This window comes from Lissotriton helveticus, chromosome 11 (genome assembly GCF_964261635.1).
Source record: "Lissotriton helveticus chromosome 11, aLisHel1.1, whole genome shotgun sequence".
Classification (NCBI taxonomy): Eukaryota; Metazoa; Chordata; class Amphibia; order Caudata; family Salamandridae; genus Lissotriton; species Lissotriton helveticus.
Window position 1 is genome coordinate 831,035,294 of NC_136072.1, and position 19,847 is coordinate 831,055,140.

General features: G+C 46.6%; 1 protein-coding gene across 1 annotated transcript in view; it reads left to right on the forward strand.

The window, feature by feature from the left end:
* SNRNP200 (small nuclear ribonucleoprotein U5 subunit 200) overlaps nucleotides 1–19,847 on the forward strand; it is a 490,380-nt gene that overhangs the window by 110,605 nt on the left and 359,928 nt on the right. The window contains exon 13 of the mRNA XM_078667002.1: nucleotides 2,670–2,825. Within this exon, the coding sequence (XP_078523128.1) occupies nucleotides 2,670–2,825 (156 nt within the window). The remainder of the gene's footprint in view (nucleotides 1–2,669; nucleotides 2,826–19,847) is intronic.

Sequence of the window (19,847 nt, forward strand, 5' to 3'; positions counted from 1 at the left end):
GTCTGACTCATCGCTCTCTGCAGTGGTGGAACACCAAAAACCTTTCCAAGGGACAACCGTTCCTAGAGCCAGTTCCTCAGGCTGGGGAGTCCACCTACTGCAACACACCATGCAAGGCAGGTGGACACCACAACAAAAGTTACTGCACATCAATCATCTGGAGTTACTGGCAATATTACTAGCACTAAAAGCTTTCCAAAAGCAGGTATCAAACAAAGCTATGTTAGTCCGTACAGACAACATGACAGCCATGTATTACATACAGAAGCAGGGAGGCACACACTCCCTGCAACTATCTCAACTAGCACAGGACATATGGCGGTGGGCTATACCTCAAAACATATTCCTTCTAGCCCAGCATGTTCCAGGAGTACAAAATACCATAGCGGATCTGTTAAGTAGACAAACACAACAGACCCACGAGTGGGAACTTCATATGCAAGTTCTTCACCCATTCTTTCAGATGTGGGGACAACCTCAGATAGACCTATTTACCACCCACGAAAACGCCAACTGCCCAAGCTTTGCTGCCAGATATCCACACCCACTGTCCAAAGGCAATGCGATATGGATGAACTGGTCAAACAGATTTGCGTACGCTTTTCCACCTCTACCACTCATGCCACTAGTAGTACGCAAACTACAACAGCATTCTCTGACCCTCATCCTAGTTGCTCCAACGTGGGCCAGACAGAGGTGGTACACCACACTGCTACAACTGTCGGTAGTACCCCACCAAACATTACACCTGTCTCCACACCTCTTAACGCAGAACCGTGGAGAGATCAGACACCCGGACCCAGCACAGCTCAACCTTGCGATCTGGCTCCTGAAATGCTAGAATTTGGATATTTGTACCTTCCTCCAGACTGCATGAATGTCATAAAAGAAGCTAGACGTCCAACCACTAGGGCATGTTATGCAGCCAAGTGGAAACGATTTGTAATATATTGTCACAACAACAATATTAATCCTCTAGATGTGTCTATTCAACACATCATAGGATACTTACTGCATCTCCAAAGATGCAGCTTAGCCTATCCGTCTATTAGACTACATCTTGCTGCAATAGCAGCATATCTGCAAAACAGACAACATCTATCTCTATTCAGAGTGCCTGCCATTAAAGCCTTTATGGAAGGCCATAAAATAATAATTCCTCCCAGAGTACCACCTTCACCTGTGTGGAATTTAAACGTTGTTCTCACACGGTTAATGGGGCCTCCCTTCAAACCCGTATACAAATGTGAACCTCAATTTTTAACATGGAAAGTTGCGTTCCTAGTAGCTATTACTTCTCTGCGAAGAGTTAGTGAACTACAAGCACTAACCATTCAAGAACCCTTTTTGCAAATGCATCACAATAAGGTAGTTCTGCGTACCAATCCAAAATTCTTACCCAAAGTCATTTCTCCCTTCCATCTCAATCAATCTGTAGAACTGTCCGTTTTCTTCTCGCAACCGCAGACAGTACCAGAGAGCTCTTCACACATTAGATGTCAAAAGAGCGTTGCTATACTACATAGAGAGGGGACAACCCTTTCGTAAGACAAAACAGCTTTTTGTGTCTTTCTCACCACCACACAAAGGTAATCCCATTTCAAAATCTGGGATAGCTAGATGGATTGTCAAATGCATACAGATTTGTTACCACAAAGCTAAGCGTACGTTATCTGTTCCTCCTAAAGCCCACTCTACAAGAAAAATAGGGGCTTCAATGGCATTTTTAGGGAACATTCCCCTAGATGACATCTGCAAAGCAGCTACATGGTCTTCACGGCACACAGTCACAAAACACTATTGTGTAGATGTGCAAACCAAGCAACAAGCTAATGTGGGCCAGGCTGATCTCAAAACATTATTCCAAACTACTGCAACAGATAGGGGTGGGCGCCGCTTAGGATGGGTACTGCTATACAATCTATGCACAGTGTGCCATCTGCAGCTCATATGCCTCGAACGGAAAATGCTACTTACCAGTATGCATCTGTTCTTGGCATGTAGAGCTGCAGAGTTGCACACGCCCACCCGCCTTCCCGGCTACCCTGGTCTGTTCCAGTATTATCTTAATTAGATGCAAATTACATGGGCCTCCTTCCTTTTCTTGCAAAGCTCCATCATTTCCCTAATGGCGAAAAACAATCTGGGGATGGAGCCGATGCCCATGCACAATGTGGTCCAAAGGAGGAGTTCCCTATCTCGTGACTTCCAAAGCACCCTTCAGGACAACAACAAACTGCAAACATCCAGGCCCAACACTAGGTGGCGATATATGCACAGTGTGCAACTCTGCAGCTCTACATGCCAAGAACAGATGCATACTGGTAAGTAGCATTTTCCTTACAAGCTCAGCAACCTTCAACTTACCGTTTCATTTTAGAGACCCACTCTTGTTCAAGCCACCATGCCAACTTCAGCTAGTTCACTACCTTCAACCATGGTACAGTCTATTACTTCAGCAGCACCTTGGATTATACTCAGAGTCAAACAGAAGATCCCCTAGAGCACTAGTAATGACCTGAGTTTTGATAGACCATGAGTACTAGCTCCTCAGTCTACATTGTTGCAGAATACCTCTTGATGACTACAGATGATAATTATGAAAATGAAAATTGCTTTACATTGTCTAGCGCCTTCTAAGTCAAATTAGGCATGCTCTTGTGTTGCAGGGTGCTGGAAAGACCAATGTGGCTTTAATGTGTATGCTGCGTGAGATTGGAAAGCATATAAACGTGGACGGAACCATCAACGTGGATGACTTCAAAATAATCTACATCGCTCCCATGAGGTCTCTGGTGCAGGAAATGGTTGGCAGCTTTGGGAAGGTGAGATGCTTGCACCTGCTCCAAACATCCCTACAAAATGAAGCTCCCCAGAATCACCTGAAGTCAGTTGGTGCACAGTCCCATTATCATAAACTCTGTTATGATGTTGGCCTGACACTGGGTGGCTTTTTTCCAAATCCTTACTAGGCACATTCACACACAACTCTGTATTTCCTGTGCCTGATATTTAAAACACTCAGATCTAGGCTGAACCTCTGACTTGACACTGCCTGAAGCATATCTTACCTCTAGCTGTGTCTGTGCCAAAACTAGTAATCCCTAATGCATTAATTGAGTAATGTATTAATGTGCTACTACTCCCTGCTTGACACATTTCAGCCTATTAATATCTCTTTAACCTAGGTTCACTTATTGTTTAAATAGTCAATGATCTGTATAACTGCTAGATAAATAACCTGTAGTTTACTCACACATTGTTATCTACAGTAATATACTTAACATTCTCATCTGTGATTTTCTGAGAGAGCAGGCTGTATCTGCTGAGCATATGGATTCACACCAATTACAGAAAGATTTTAGCTTCTGGTGGTTTTGATATTTTGGAATAATACCATACATTGTGTGATCACGTAGATCCTTGTGTAGTGTAAGCAATTTCAGGTGTAGTTGACATTCATGACTGAAGTAGGAAGATTGCTCTGTATATGGTAAACTATTAAGTAGTTATACCATGCACAGAGTTAAGAGATTCACGCAGAAGTGTACAGGGCTCAATGTAAACCCAAAGAGCTCTTTAGTTGCAGTGTGGGCGAGCAGCCTTTGGCCTAACACAGAAGAGTCTAAGACCTTTATTGCAAACACATTGACCAATAACTGACACACGACTCAAAAAGGAGATCCACACAAACTTTATATAAAATAAGCTTTGTTTGAGTTTTATTTCAAGACCAAGATCTTCGCAAAAAGGTAAATACGTTTTTCAGGCAAAATACTTTAGTACTTTAAAAGTCGACAGTGCAATTTTCAAACAGTTTAATGTTATCCTATCTAGGGGTTATGATCAGCAGAAGGCAAGGTCAGATAAACGCAAAGTCTGCGCCACCAGGGGTACAGGGGCGGCTGGGTGCAGATGTCAAATTCGGAGATAGGCCCAATGCATTTCAATGGATACTAGGGGTACTCTAAGTACAGTGCAGTGCAGGGGAGTAGATCAGTTGCTGGGGCCAAGATTTGGGGGTTGGAGCAAGCACAGGGGGGACATAAGGTAGCACCAAACATGCACCAACAGCGGCACAGGGGCAGCCGGGTGCGCAAACAGCGACAGGGGCCTAATTCTTTTCAATGGGAAATCTCAGTTTGACAGGCTGCAGGCATCAAACCGGGGTCTGCACAGAGGAAACCAGCGACAGCAGAGGTAAGTTTAGGTGTACAGTGTCATAGGGGCACTGTGGTTCAGCTCACCAAGGCCCAGGGGCAGGGGTGTCCTTTGACGTCAGATTCTTCTTACTGGAGCCATTCGCGGTTATGCCGAGCCTCTAGATTCTGTCTGCAGGAGTCGTTGTGGAGTCCATGAGGGGTCAGCCAATGCTGGACTTGGACTCTGGATCGCTGGGGAAACTGTTCTTGATTGTTGGGCCATCTGGACCTCGAGTTCTGATCTTCAGAGGTAGGCAGTCCTCCCAGGGTTTGTGAAGATCACTGACTGCTGGACAGGTGTTGTTTCTTTGCAGGATTTTCGAGGGCTGCAGACAGGCCGTTAGGGCTAGGCCAAGTCAGTAGGCATCTTTAAGTCTTCTTCTGGACAGCGTCTTCAAGTCCTTTTTCTTCTTTAGTCTGCAGGAACTCGTTTGCAGGTCTGGAGGAGCCATCTAAATACTAAATTTAGGGGCGCTTTAGGGGAGTAGCAGGTAGGGCCAATGGGTACCTCACCTGGGGTAACGACACCCTCAATTATGCCACTCTCCTGTGTGAGGGGGCATAGTCCTAGCCGTGATTGGATGGGTCTCCTCATCTTCAAGAGCAGAGGCTCTCCACCCAGGGGTCCAAAAACATGTCTGGTGGTGGCAGGCTGCCTACAGCCAGTCTGGGACCACCCCAGGGTTGGCAGGTTTTCAGGGGACACTTCTAAGGTGCCCTCTGAGTATGTGTTTCAATCAATCTCACTCTGCCATCAGTGGGTTTATTGAGAAGAGTAGTTTAGTATCAAACACTCCAGAGTTCAGAGAAGCCATCATGGTGCGGGGGAACATGAGTTGTCAAGTTTCCAGCCCATGTACTCTCTATGGCTTCCCTGGCACTTACAATATCTAAGAATGGACTTAAATATTGTAGGGGCCTATCTGCTTATACAGATATGCCCACACCTAGGGTTTAGTGCATCCTGCCTTAGGGCTGCAAAATCTGCTAGAGGGGGGATTTACCTATACCCGAGGCAGTGCTAGTTGGCATGGCACACAGGCAGTGTGCCATCTCGACTTTGTCGTTTTTATCTGCATCAGTGTGAGAAAGTGCCATCTTTCTTGCCTTGGTATGCCCCCACTTTTTTTCTGAATTGCTGATGTGCTTTGACTGAGTGTGCCCTGGGCTCCTGCCAACCAGGTACCCAGGGCCTGTGTTCCTTCCCTAAAACTGTACTGAAACAAAACCCAATTGGCATCAATGGCCACCTGTCAGCCCCTAGTAGTTGGTACCCTAGGTACCCAGGGCATGGTGACCATAGGAGACCCCGGAGGGCTGCAGCACTTATTGTGCCACCCCCAGGAGTCCTGTACCCTGGCACCCACACACTGCCTCTGCAGGCTGAGTGCCTAAGTACAGAACTAAAACCAGAGTCGACATGGCACACATCCCTGTGTGCCATGCCCACAGAACCCACTGCCCTGGCATACTTCAGTCACCCCTCTAGCTGGGTGCTCTATGCCAGAGGTGTGGGCACAGGTGCATGAGCCCTGTGCCCCTACAGAGCCCAGGGCCATTCCTGGGCACTATAAGTGCAGTGATGCCATTAAGAGTACATGGTGCTGGGAAGTTGGCATTACGAACGCCACAGCACCATAATGGCTACACTGAAGACTGACAAGTTTGGTATCAAACTTATCAGCACATTAAACCCACACTGATGACAGTGTGGGATTTAATGTAAAATGCACCAGAGGGCATCTTAGAGATGCCCTCCAAAACCCTAACCTACAATCCACGTCAGGCTGAGTGGCTGCAGAGGCTGCCACACAGTAGACCTGTCGCTGGACCCCTGGGTAGGAAAGCCCCCGCTCTCCTGGGCCTGTAACAATGCACATCCTGGGCGAGGTGCTAGGTCTCTTCCCCCAGGATGGGCAGGGGGAAGCTTCAAAGGCATGCCGCCTTTGTGAGCTTCTCCAGACCATTTGCTGTACCCAACAACCAGCCCCCACCAGTCCTGCCCCTGACTCTGGCGGGAAGACTGGCGGGAAAATGTAAGCCAGGAAGGAGGGGGTGCCAGCTTGTGCCAACCCCACCCCTCAGGTGGAGGAGACGAGGTGAAGCACGACCCCAGGCTCCGGCCATCTTGAAGATGGGGAGCCCTGCCCTATCACAGCTAGGCTCCTGCCCCCTCTCACAGGAAAGGCGCAGGCTAGGGGGTGTACTCACCCCAGGGCGGGGACCCATTGGTCCCTGTCCTTGCCCTACCTGTAATGCCCTAAATTCAGTATTTAGGGGCTCCCTGAACCTTCCTTCCTCAGATTCCGATACCAAAAAGAAGAAAGAATATCAAGAAGAAGAAGACCCGCCGTGCAGCTGCTAACAACAGTACAACAACAACTGACTTGGCCCCAGCCCTACCGGCCTGTTGATCCTGGAACCTGCTCCTGCCTAAAACCCGGCGACTCCTGCGGACAGCAACCTTGGGACACCCAGAGTACCTGCCTGCCTTGACCCTCTTGAAGATTGGGACTCCCAACATCAGAGGCTCTGCTGCAACAACCCCCATGGTGCAATCCAGGAAGCTCCGGACCAGCCCACTCTACACCCGCTGAACCCGGGCCGGGCCCAACCAAACCAAAACCACGAGGACGTCCCCCCGGCAACTTGGACCCGAAGTCCAGTGCCCAAAGACCCTCCTCGACGAACCAGCCGACGCCTGCAGACTCAGAACCAGGGGCCACCCCAACTGCGTCCAGCTGAGAGTAAGCTTTTCCGACACCCAATAATACCCCTGCACCCGGCGCCCTCAGCCCCCTGTGCCTCCCTTTGTGGTACCTACCTGTGCTCCAAGATCCCAACTTACCTCTCGAAGTGCTGGTCGCCCCTGGAGAGTCTCCGTCCCCGAGCCTGCAGCTTTTGTTCCTTTTTGACCTTTCCCATTGAATAAAATTGAGCGCCCGATGGCTCAAATGCACCCTGCCGCCCGAGTGCCACTGGCTGTGACCCCTGTGTCCTATTCTACTTCCCCCCCTTGCCATGAGCAAGTGACCAGGAGCCCAGCTCCCTTATTGGATATCATTGGGCCTACCTACCTCTGCACCCGGCTGCCCCTGTGCCACTGGGATTGAACTAACTGTACTTACCTGACCCTGGGGGACCCCTGAGTCTATGCCCAGAACCTTAACTTCAACAACCAAGTACTCACCTGGGAACCGGTAATTCACTTACCTGCCATTGGATAACATTGACTCCTTTTGACTCGAAAAATTTCCACGTGTGAAGATTTGAAAACTGAAAATATTCACATAAAATCAGCCAAGGTCTGAATTCCGAAGTACTCACCTGTGATCAGAGGAGAAGCCAGTACTGTACCTTTCAGCCCAGTACTGAACCGCAAAAGTAATTCCTAGCGGGGTTACTGGTAATCTGTATTTTCCACCATCAGTAGGCACAAAAATACATAGGTCCCCCTAAATAAACGTTACGTGTTCCAGCAGTGTAATAAATAATGTGGCACAGGGGGATCAACAAAGTTTGCTCTTCAAATTTTTAGGTCACAATAGAGACCAGTCAAAGGACAAAGTTAGGGGAAGTGTGAAGCAAATTAGAGACAATCAAGGCATGAATCGAGGTACTCCTAGAACCATGCTCAGCCATTCATCTCTTTTTATATGCACCCCCTCAAAGGAGTAGTGTAGGCTTTTTACAACAGCCACCTGCTTGCACCCCATATGTTCCTATTCAGGGGACTGTTCTGGTCTTAAAGGAATCACAAAGAGGGCAGTGGGCCATGTAAACATATTATTGACAAATTTTTATAATAACATTTTTCACCAAAGTTGTTCTTTTGTGGTTGAAGAACTAGATTGTGAAAGTGATAGACAGATTAGGAATTGTCACAAGCCTCCAGTAATTCTTTGGGTTGGATATTTTAACACTAATCTAGTGTAGGAAGCTGGCTCTGTATACGGTATACCACTAGATGGTTATACCATGCACATAGTCCAGAGATTCTCCCAGAAGTGTACAGGGCTCAATACAAACCCAACATGCTCTATTTGTGGTGGTGTGGGCGAGCACGAGCAGCCTTAGGCCTAACAGAGGATTGTAAGACATTTGTTGTGCACACAAGGACCAATAAATGACACAACTCAAAAAGGAGATCCACACCAATTTTATAAAAATAAGCTTTGCTCAAGATATATTTTAAGACCAAGATCTTTGCAAAAAGGTAAGTGCATTTTTAAAATGGAAACTATTTTCTGTTTCAAAAGTGGGCACAATTTTCAGTCTTTGCAATGTTAATCTAAGGAGTAAAACATTAATGCGGTTTTATAGGTAAGTGAACAACTTACAAAATCAAGTCTTTGGGTTGCAGGGTTAGCATAGGGCAATGTTCAGGCAAGCACAAACACTGCCCTACCAGCGGCGGCCAAGTGCAGAGGTAAAAATTGACGTTCAGGCCCGATGTTACCCAATGGAGACTGGGGATGCTTCAAGACACACTGCTAACAGGTAAGTAAAGCAGCTGCAGAGCTCAAGCTTCGGAAGTTTAGGCAAGCACAGGGTGGGCCACAAGGCAGCAGCAGACAAACACTACCAGTGGCACAAGGACAGCTGGGTGCAGGGTGCAAACACAGTATCAGGCACCTAATGCAATTCAATGGATTAACTCGTTTTGGCAAACAAGCTGCAGGGAACGAACTGGAAGCTGCACGAAGTAAACCAGCGACAGCAGAGGTAAGTTTTGATGCTGTAGGTCACAGGGACACCATCAGACGAGGTCCGCGAGGCCAAGGGGCTTCGGGTGCAGGGGTATCCTTTGAAGTCTGTTTTCACTTACCAGAGCTGGTCAAGGGAAGCCTTTGGATTCACACTGCAGGAGTCATCGTGTAGTCCATGAAGGCTCAGCGTCTGCTGGACTTGGACACCGGATCGCTGGGAACCTTTTCTGGATCAGTAGGCCACCTGGACACAGGCCGGAGGCATCGGGTGCAGAGTGGTCAGGAATCACGGATCCGGAGGGCACCAGGATCCTTTGTTGTGCTTTCTTGTGGACAGAGCAGCTATCCTAGGGAATTCTGGTCTTCTTCAAAGTTAGGCAGTTCTCTAAGGGGTTGTGGAGGTCAGGCATTGTTTCTTCGCAAGATTTTCGAGGGCTGCAGTCAGGCCGTTAGGGATGTGGCTAAGTCAGTGGGTGTCGACAGTCTTCTCTGCACTGAGTCTTCTTCGTCGGTCTTCTTCTTAGGGCGGCAGTAACTAGGTTTCAGGGTCTGGGAAAGCCACCTAATTGATTATGGGGCATTTTAAGGGAGTGACAGGTAGGGCACCTTATCTGGGGTGTCTACACCCTCAATTATGCGGGAGGGAGTGTAGTCCTAGTCCTACTCTCCCCACCCCCCAAACTTCAAAACAATGGGGACTGAAAGATGTGCTTCACCTCACCTCCTTCACCTTCGGGGTGGAGTTGGCAGAGGTGGGCACACCTCATATTCTTCCTAGTTTTTTTCCAACGGTTTTCCCGCCAAAATTGGGGGGGTAAACCGGGGGCTGACATCTGCTGCTTCAGGCAGAGGCTGCGGGTTGCATTACAAAGACATGCAAGTCTTTGAAGCTTCCCTCTCAAGCACTGTGCTAATCCTGGGGGAGGAAGTGTGACATTTTCTTTTCCAGGATGTGCTTTGTTTCTGGTCCCAGACAGTCTGGTGGTGGCAGGTTGCCCAAAGCCAATCTGTGACCACACCGGGGTTGGTAGGTTTTCAGGAGCTTCCCTGGAACTTACAATATCTAAGGATACACTTAAATATTGTAGGGGCAGCACCTGGATATGATCCTGATTGTGAGAAAGTGGCTCTATATATACTGGACTAGAATGAAGTACAGTGTGTATAGAGTCCACCCACCCCAGAGGTATAACAGAGGTTAAAGTCAGAACTGACCTTACTCTCCAAAGTTGTAGCTTGGTCGAGCAGTAAGGCAGTACCAGAGGACAGTGTAAAGCATTTGTTGTACACACTCAGTCAGCAAAAGGTTTCACACACTCGAGGACTGAACTCCAGGCCAATTGTTTTTATATCCACAGATATAGGTGTTTTATTTTTAGAACCAACAGTTCTAAAAATATACTTTTCTTGTTATGAGTTCTCTCATGTAATTACTTTGCAAAGGAGCAATAAAGCTTGTGCACACAATTAATACAGTTTTGACAGTAAGCAACACAATCCTAAAACACACCATAGCATTGAGCTCAATGGGTTTTCCACATGCAAGTACAGTTGATTACTATATAGATTACTTTAGTAGTCCCAGGACTAGATCCTAGATTCAGTCCTGGGGTCTAAGCTGAAAGCAGATTAGCAAAAACGTTTTAGTTACTGTAGTGAATTTTCATGAATATAAAGCTGTTTTAAAAGTTCACACTTAGAAACTTTTCAATGGAAATCTGACAATGTTATTCAATGGGAGAAAATCCAGCACGGGTCTCCGAGGGCCAGCACTGGGGTCTTAACTCAAAACAGGTAGGTAATTACCTTTCAGTATTTCGTGTGATTTTTAAAGAATATTTCAAGTTTTCAAAAGTAGACAGAAGAAATTTCATAGAAAAGCACACAATGGGTTCCTATGGAGAAAATACAGATTACCAGTAACCCCGCTAGGAATTACTTTTGCGGTTCAGTACTGGGCTGAAAGGTACAGTACTGGCTTTTCTAAACCCTATGGTTTATCAGGAGCGGAAGTTCAAAAACTCATCAAGCCCTCTCATTTAGACAAAGAGTTAGAAAAATAACGAGATAGGTTTCTCTCCAGATCTTTTGATTTCTTGGACCATTCTGTTGGTGGACATGCTGTTAAAACCTTGGAAAAACTAGACTTGGTTATCAACAGTATTATCTGTTTAGCATCTATCTGTCACATTCTTTCCATCACTCTGGATTGTACCCCCCCCCCTTTTTGCCAGAGGAGAATTTGTTGATACTGTAACTGCATCAATAACAGACGCAATAATTAAGGAATCATTAAACCCTTCGGCTACGCAAATTCTCCCGCTGTGTGGGAGAATTAATAAGTGGGTGGGATTTGGACGGCCCCTGGCCGTCCTTAGCACACGCCTACCGTGGCGTCGGATGGCCAGGGGCTGTCCTGAGCACTGAAGAGGTTAAGAACACAAGGATTTGAAATTGAGTGAACCCCTTGATTGTTACTGGACCTAAGAATCTAGTTTCTTGGGTGCACAGAGCTGTCTTTTGCTAAAGCAATTTCATTAGTTACTATTGGGTCACGTCACAGTTCTTGATGTAAGTTGAGAGTCTCTCCTCTGAAGGATTCAAAATTATTCTATCGGGCCATACTTACCACTAGCCCACATATGTCTATCAATAATAATTCAGTCGGCAATGGAGAAAGTTCAATCGTTTATTCAATAAAATACAAGCCCTGGCAGGGGAGCCTCAGTCTACACGACCCTCGGAGGTGCGCAGAGGAGACTGGTTACATGTTCAAAACACAAAGCATATATACGTTTCATGTGTTCAAGATGACACCCTACAAGGAAAGACACAACTTGTCTGAATGCCAAGAGGAATACCCATATAAGGCAAAATTGATTGCTATTAGCCTAGGTCTAAGCTATTCCGGGGGCAGGTCAGCAAGATGCCTCCTTGTCTATCTGTAGCCCGGGGAGTACAGGAACGGGCTCTGCTAGAATGTGCGCATCCCACAAGAAAGGCAGATGTGACCTTGGGCTTCCTTGAGCTACCAGCTAACAACTATAGTAAGCGGCCTGACTGTCGTCATAGTTTCGAGCAGCAAACGTGATCACGTGATTTCTGGGAAACCACGCGAGCCCATAGGGAAACTAAACTGGTTATATCAATAGGAACATGCAAGTTAAAAGTGAATCAATAGTCACTAAGCGTTCATAGTATATTCTAACTATACGATTGTATAATTACGAGGTTACATTGGACATATTAGGCCACTAATGCATGGTATCGAAAATTCGATCCCAACAGACGGCCCTTTTGGCCTACTATAGCCAATACAATTCATTCGACAAAAATCCCTTCATCTATCTGCATGAGATCCGATACTTCCTTCTGGATCATCTGCTTCTTGACCTTCACTTGTCGAGAAAAATTCAAAGCAGATGTCATTCTGTTTGCGCAAAACAAACAGCAAGCCGGGCCACACTGGAGACACAAGCAACACGTAAATATCACTCCAAAAGCTCCGGCCAGCACTATGAATATCTTCCAGCCCCAGGTGGCTGAAAGACCACAGAACCAGCTACTAAGGGACCAGGTACCGTTATCCACAAGGGCTTCACTGGCTAATCGATGTAGTTTCTGTATAGCTAGATGGATGGTAGGGGCCGAATCCGGAATTAACACGCAGCAAGAGCTGCCGATCACACGACAAGCTCCTCCCCTATCTGCGAGGATGACGTCAAGAACCATCCGGTTCTGGAGCGAAACAAGCCTCGTCGCTGCAAGCTCTACAGTGATATTAGTTAAAATACCAGTAGTGGTCTGGACCACGTTCTCAACTATCCGAGACAGGCGTCGTATGCTACGGCTATTGAATATGGGTCCCCAAAAGGGGATAAGACCCGTACCAAAATCTTCGAATTGTTGCAAGGAGGTATCTGTTTGGTATGTACTGTCAGTGTCATAACTCCTAACATTTCTGCTAACCCCTGTCTCTTTCTGAACTAGCGGATGAGTTCGGTGATAGTCGGGTGGAGCAATATACACAGGAGGGTAGAGAAATGAGAGATAGCAACTTCCTGCCCATCCCCGGGGAAGCCATGTATATGCATTCTCACCACAGACGAAATATACATCGGGTGGAGTGATCATAGGGGGGGTACTATATATCTGTAAAGTGTACGTGTAATTACATCTGCTCTTTCCTACGATAACATGACCTCGTCCCTGTATACAAAAGGGAGAGGTTGTATTAATGATGGGGATCGGTAAGGCTTTTTCATTCGTCACATTTCTTTCTTTAAAATGCTGGAAATACATAGTATCATTAAAGAGTTCAAAATCCTGCATTTCCTCCATTAACCATGTAACATTCTTGTAATCTGTATATACGTTCATGCAAGTATTAGGGTCTAAAGAACCCTCTTCCCCCATTTCCTGCTGCATCGAATCCTTGATGTTTTTCTATATATTTCAAAATGGCTTCATAATCCTTTTTAGTATAAATTTTCGGCTCAGCTACATAATGTGAATACATTAACGATAACAACTGGAACCAGGCTTCACAACTAGCTAAATAAGACATCGGTAAGGAGATAAACAGTTCATGCTGGTGCATGACTGAAGGAAGTAACCCACATACCCAACAGTTCGTCTTATTCGTGGTGCTGTGTGTCTGATGCAACATTTCAATAAAAGCATTTTTCATATAAGTTTCTCTATGTCTGGCCTTGTGAGGGGGCAAAGAATAGAAGAGATTCTCTTCCGGGGCAACAGTAGTTCCTAACAACTTCTGTGCTGGATGCCGAAATTCTAAATATACGAATACACACATCAAAATTATTGTAATGATAACAATGAAAGCAACGAATGCCACCTTCACTCTGGTGGACCATCCGGAAAATAAATGAATATTATCCACATATCGACGAGGGGCCAGTGGCCTTTCATCCTCCATCGCAAATCGAGCAAAAGGAAACATACTCCCTATAAGTCCAAATCTAACTCGGTCCCTCTCTATAAGTCCAAAATCTATCTTTGTATCTATCTATCTTTGTATCCACAAAGCACGCACGCACGCCACCAGAGGGGATCTTCTCCCTGTGTCCGTTCTAGAGCTTCACAGGCAGACTCATCATCCAACAAAAAAACAACTGCAGCCCCCAACTCAGTCTTTCTTTCTGAACAGAGCTGCTTAACACAGAGTTCCAAGCTCTCAACGAGTTCAGTCCAGTGTCTCGCTCAGTACCCCAGTGGACCTATCTGGTATTTTCTCAAATGAAGTCTTTCTCTACTTTCTTCCACGGAAAACTGGGGTACCGCGCTGTTTTCGGGGCCGCAGGTCGTAGTTACAGCGACCAGGTTGCTCCTGGTCAGAAAACAACTCAGTTGCAGGGGCATCAGATGCATTTGACCCCTGTGATATATCAGAAATAATGGCCTCCGCTGTTTGAGCCGCCGCCTTGTCACCGGAGGGAAACGCTAAACTTGGCTGCCCCTCCTCTCGGGCTTCAGAAAAAGGCACAAAGCTCTGTGGCGACTCTCCTTCCTGGCTAGGAATTCCTTCACGGTTTTGCAAATCAAAGGGTAAAGGTAGCGGAAGGCGCTTCAGATGGCTCGCATGGATCCAGTGTCTTCGTCCATGCACCTCCACCTTGTAGCAAGTATGATCTGGTAGGGCTCAGACCATTTCGGTTCCAAACTCGATTTCCGTTGATAGTTCCTCACCAGGACCCACTGGCCTGGTTCCAATCAATGTCCTGGACCCTCTGGTAGCGGCCGCAATGTCTCGGATACCTGTTGATGAATAGAACGCAAATCTTTAGTCAACGCATACAAGTAATCTGTCATTAAAGGATAATCAATATCTCTAAAAGATCTGGGTCTAGGGACTCCCCACACATTGGCCGGTCGGCCAAAAACTACTTCATAGGGGGAAAAGCCCGTTCTTGTGTGCGGGGTGGTTCTTAAAGACTGTAAGGCTAAAGGGGGGGCATCGGGCCATTTCAGTCCTGTACTAGCACAGATCTTGGCCATTTTTAACTTCAATATGCCATTGTATTTTTCGACCAGACCGCTGACTGAGGATGTCTGGCTGCATGAAACTTTTGCCTGATTTGTAGACCATCACAAACACTCTGAACCAGGGAGGCATTAAAGTGTGAGCCATTATCCGACCAGATAATTCGGGGCAAACAAAAATGGGGAAAATATTCTTTAATCAAAGCTTTAGCGGTGGCAACTGCAGTGGCTTCCTTAGTGGGGTAGGCTTCAACCCATTTACTGAACGCACAAACCACCACTAGCACATATTTCAAATTATTCACTCTCTCCATCTGTATATAATCAATCTGAAGAACTTCAAAAGGCAAAGATGGTGGTGCAAAATTTCCACTCAGAACCGCCTCTCTGCCCCCCGAATTGTAACGTAAGCACACTGGCCAATATTTAACCACATGTACTGCTGTTTTGGGAATATTTGGGTTATTCCAAACTGGGTCTAACACCGCACAAATACCTTTTGCCCCTATGTGTGCTGGACCATGGGCCATGGTCACTACAGCATATACCAATGCATTAGGGAGTAACCAACGCTGTTTCTCAGTTCGATCTATCCAACATTCATTTTTGTCCAATAGTCCCACTTCTTGTTCCCATTTCTGTGCCTCATCTATAGTAGCTTCCTTCTGTAATTCTTTTACGCTCTCAATGGTATTATCAAACACAGATGTTTCTGCCACCCACCGGGCTGAGGCGCTAGGGAACATGGGAGTCATCTTAGTTTGCGCTGCTTCTTTAGCTACTGAGTCAGCATATGCATTTCCCTTTCCTGTAGAATCAATGATTTTCTGATGAGCACTGCATTTGATAATGGCAACTATATCTGGTAGTGTCCAGGCATGCAATAAACGATCAATTAAAGGACCGTGTTGAATTTTCTGACCATGAGTAGTAAAGAAACCCCTTTCCCTCCACAGCCTCCCAAAGCTATTGGCGACGCCAAAGGCGTACTGGCTGTCTGTATAAATATTGACTCTTAAGCCTTTACTAATCTCACAGGCTCGTAACAAGGCTATTAGTTCAGCTGCCTGGGCTGAGTGATGTGAAATCCTAGCGGTTTCCACTACCGTGTTTAAGGTCGTAATGGCATATGCAGCTGTGGCCGTACCATCTGGTAATTTAAAACAAGAACCATCCACATATAATTTTACTTGGGGTTCTGGTAAAGGGGTGTCGGTAAGATCTACACGGCCTTTTGTTTCTTCTTCAGTTCTGAATATACAGTCATGGGTATCATTTGTTCCAGCATCGGAAGGGAGGGGCAATAGTGTGGCTGGATTCAATGTAGCACATCTTTTGATTGTAATATGTGGTGCAAACAATGTTAATTCATATCCTGTCAAACGAGCACTCGTAAGGTGCTGAGTCTCTTCGCTCTGCTTCCCTGAACCTTCTGGTGGTTCCTAAATTTAAACGGAAAAAACACGGCGGACTGAGTTTTTCTGTGTTGGCCCCGTCACTTGGGACTCCTTGCCCCCTACACTTCGTCTATGTCCCAGTTATGACTGCTTCCGCAGTTTATTAAAAACCCGGCTCTTCCAGCTTGCCTTTGAATAACCCCCCCCCCCCCCTTCCTGATCACTGTACTTGTCAAGAGCGCCATGAAACCATGGGTGAAAGTGCGCGGTATAAATAATTTTAACGTAACGTAGTTCTATTTAACAGAATATCCACTGCATGTGGTACCAGAACTTTGAGTTCCGTATTTAAAACGATACCCTCTGATTGTCGGATGGCCACCGCTACCGCCGCAGTGGCCCTCAGACAACTGGGAAGGGCTTGGGCAACCATGTCTAACACCGATGAAAAGAAAGCACAGGGTCTCTGCTTTCCACCAAAATCCTGTGTTAATACTGAAAGGGAACAACCGTCCACCTCGTGCACATAAAGTGAAAAAGGCTTCCGGTAGTCCGGGGTACCTAAAACAGGTGCAGAACATAAAGCAGATTTCAAAGAATCAAAGGCTTCTTGACATTCATCCGTCCAGGGTAGGGGTTCATGCACATCTTTGGTAGTCAAATACAACAAAGGTTTAGAGAGAAGTGAATAGTTAGGAATCCATTGGCGACAGTAAGAGGTTATGCCAAGAAAAGCACGGACATCACGCTGAGTACGAGGTACAGTCATGTTAGTAATTACAGATATTCGTTCTGGTGTTAGTCGCCTCCCCGCTTTCGACAGTAAGTGGCCAAGATAGCTCACTTCCTGTCGACAATATTGAAATTTAGAGAGGGAGACTATTTCCTTTATCAGCCAAATGATGTAACAATTTCACTGTTGCCTCTTTGCAACCATCCTCTTTATCAGATGCCACCAAAATGTCATCCACATATTGGATGATTGTGTTACCTGCGGGCAAAATTAATTCATCCAGGACTGCCTTTAGAGCCTGGCTATAAATGCTGGGACTTTCTGTGTAGCCTTGGGGTGCACGCATAAATCTGAAGCTTCGGCCTCCTAATGAGAATCCAAAGATATGTCTGCTATCAGGGTGAATTGGAATACTAAAGAAGGCGTTCTTTAAATCGATCACAGAAAAATATTGGGCCGTAGGGGGAATCATTGTAAGAATTGTTGTAATGTCCGGTACCACTGGGTATTGAGAGACTACTATCTTATTGACCGCTCGAAGGTCAATCACAAAGCGATAGGCAGTCCTATAATCAGGGGCACCATCAATTGGGGTCCTTTTCAAAATTGGCAAAATGGGACTATTACAAACATTAGCAGCTGTTTCTTCCACCACTCCCTTGTCAATGAGGTCACGAATGATATGCAACAAGGCCTGTTCACTTTCTGGTGAAATGTTATACTGGGGAATGCGTGGCATCTGCGCATTTGGTTTCAGGGTTATTGACACAGGAGCTATTCTTAACAGGCCTACATCGGTGTCCCCTGTTGCAAACAACGTCCGAGGAATGGTGGAGAATTCAGAGGGCAAAGTCTCATTTTTAGCGAAGTATTGGGCCTCTGTCACAGATGGTTTCTGCATTGTCAGGAAAACACCATCCGGGGAACAATAAATGCGAGCATGTAATCTTTTTAGAATGTCTAGCCAAGAGGTTTTCACCACAATTAGAAGTCAGAAGGAAGGGGGTGTGCATGGAGATGGGACCTATCGTAAAAGGCAGAGGTTTCGAAACGGGGCTCACTACTGGTATTCCAGAGAATCCCACTGGTACATTATTTTGGCCAGACAGAGCTGCCCATGGGACCAGTGCACGAGCGACTGAACTATTCATCGCCCCAGTATCCACTAAAAACTTTCCTGATGTACCCAACAGTTCTCCTTGTACATAAGGTCCCTCTTGGTCAACTGGTACTGTAATATGGCCCCCGCTCGGTCCATGGCTGTCTCATGCATAATCCCGTTCATCGTATCTATCATCCTGGTAAGTCTCGTTGTAATATTGTCTGTTCTGTGGGTCATCGAAATAATTTTTCCGAGGACCCTCACGTTGTGACTCCTCTCTTCTCATGCTATTTCGATCTATGTTACCTCGGCCTCTACCTCGTCCTCTACTAGGTCCATTCCTTGTCAGTAACAGAGGGCAATCTACTCTCCAATGGCCTTCCTCCTTACAATAAGAATATTGATTTATTCCAATATTCGGTGGGCCTCCCCTTCCTCTTCCTGTCATTTGACCTCTCTGAAATGAGCCTCGCAGTCCTCGTCCTGAATTATTTCCTCTACTGACTTGCTGCAGTAGCACCCTAGTTTTTAGATGAAATGAAATGAAATGAAATGAAATTGGGTTTATAAAGCGCATGGCTGCCCTGAAGCGTCCCAGCGCTGGTTAACTAATAACAGAAAACTCAAAAGAGGGAGGGATTTAGGAAATCTTAGGGAAAAGAAAAGTTTTAAGGGCTTTTCTGAATTTCAGGTAGGAGGATTCCATCCGGAGATCCCTGGGAAGAGCGTTCCAATTTTTTGCCGCATTCAAAGAAAACCGGCGGCCTCCGGTGCGGGCTTTCCTCACTCTAGGTGTGGTGGCCAGATTTTCTCCGTCGGACCGAAGGGCCCGAGCCGATTTGTAAGGGCGAATCATACTTCTCAAGACCGGTGGGCCTTTACCTTGCAGTGCTTTGTGAGCGATGCAGAGTGACTTAAAGGCAATTCGCTCCTGAATAGGGAGCCAGTGAAGGGCTCTCAGCAATGGTTTGGCTGAGGCCTGTCTAGGTGCCCCCATAAGCAGCCTGGCCGCGGCGTTCTGTACTCGCTGCAGGATGTTAATAGTGGCCTGAGGCGCGGCCAGGAGGAGAGCGTTGCCATAATCCAGTCTGGACAAAATTAGGCCCTGGATTAGTAGCTTCCTCGATTGAAAAGGCAAGAGGGGGAGAACCTTCCGTACTGCCCGCAAGAAGCCAAAGCAACCTCCTGCGCGTGGGTCTTGAATGTTAATTGGGGTTCAAACCAGACCCCGAGACTTTTAATTTTCTCCTTAGGTGGGGGTAGTTCACCCATGCAAGGAGGCCAATACTCAGAAGGCAGGGATGTAAATTGGTGACCCAGGACCATAATCTCGGTCTTAGCTCCGTTCAGTTTGAGCTTTGAGTCAGTCATCCAAGAGGAAATCGCGGTTAGGCATCTCGAGAGGTCGTCTGAGCGTCCCCCTTGTTGCGACAGCGAGACGACAAGTTGTGTGTCGTCTGCGTAGCTGGTGGATTTGATCCCGAAAGGGGCTACTACCTTAAACATTAAACAATGTGGGGCTCAGGGAGGAGCCCTGAGGGACCCCACACTGAAGGGGGGTAGATTTGGACATAGACCCATTTTCCCAGATCCTGAAGGATCGTTTATCCAGGAAGGATTCCAGCCATCTAAGGGCTGACCCTACGATGCCTAGTTTGGTAAGACGGTGGACCAAGGTTGCGTGGTCAACAGTGTCGAATG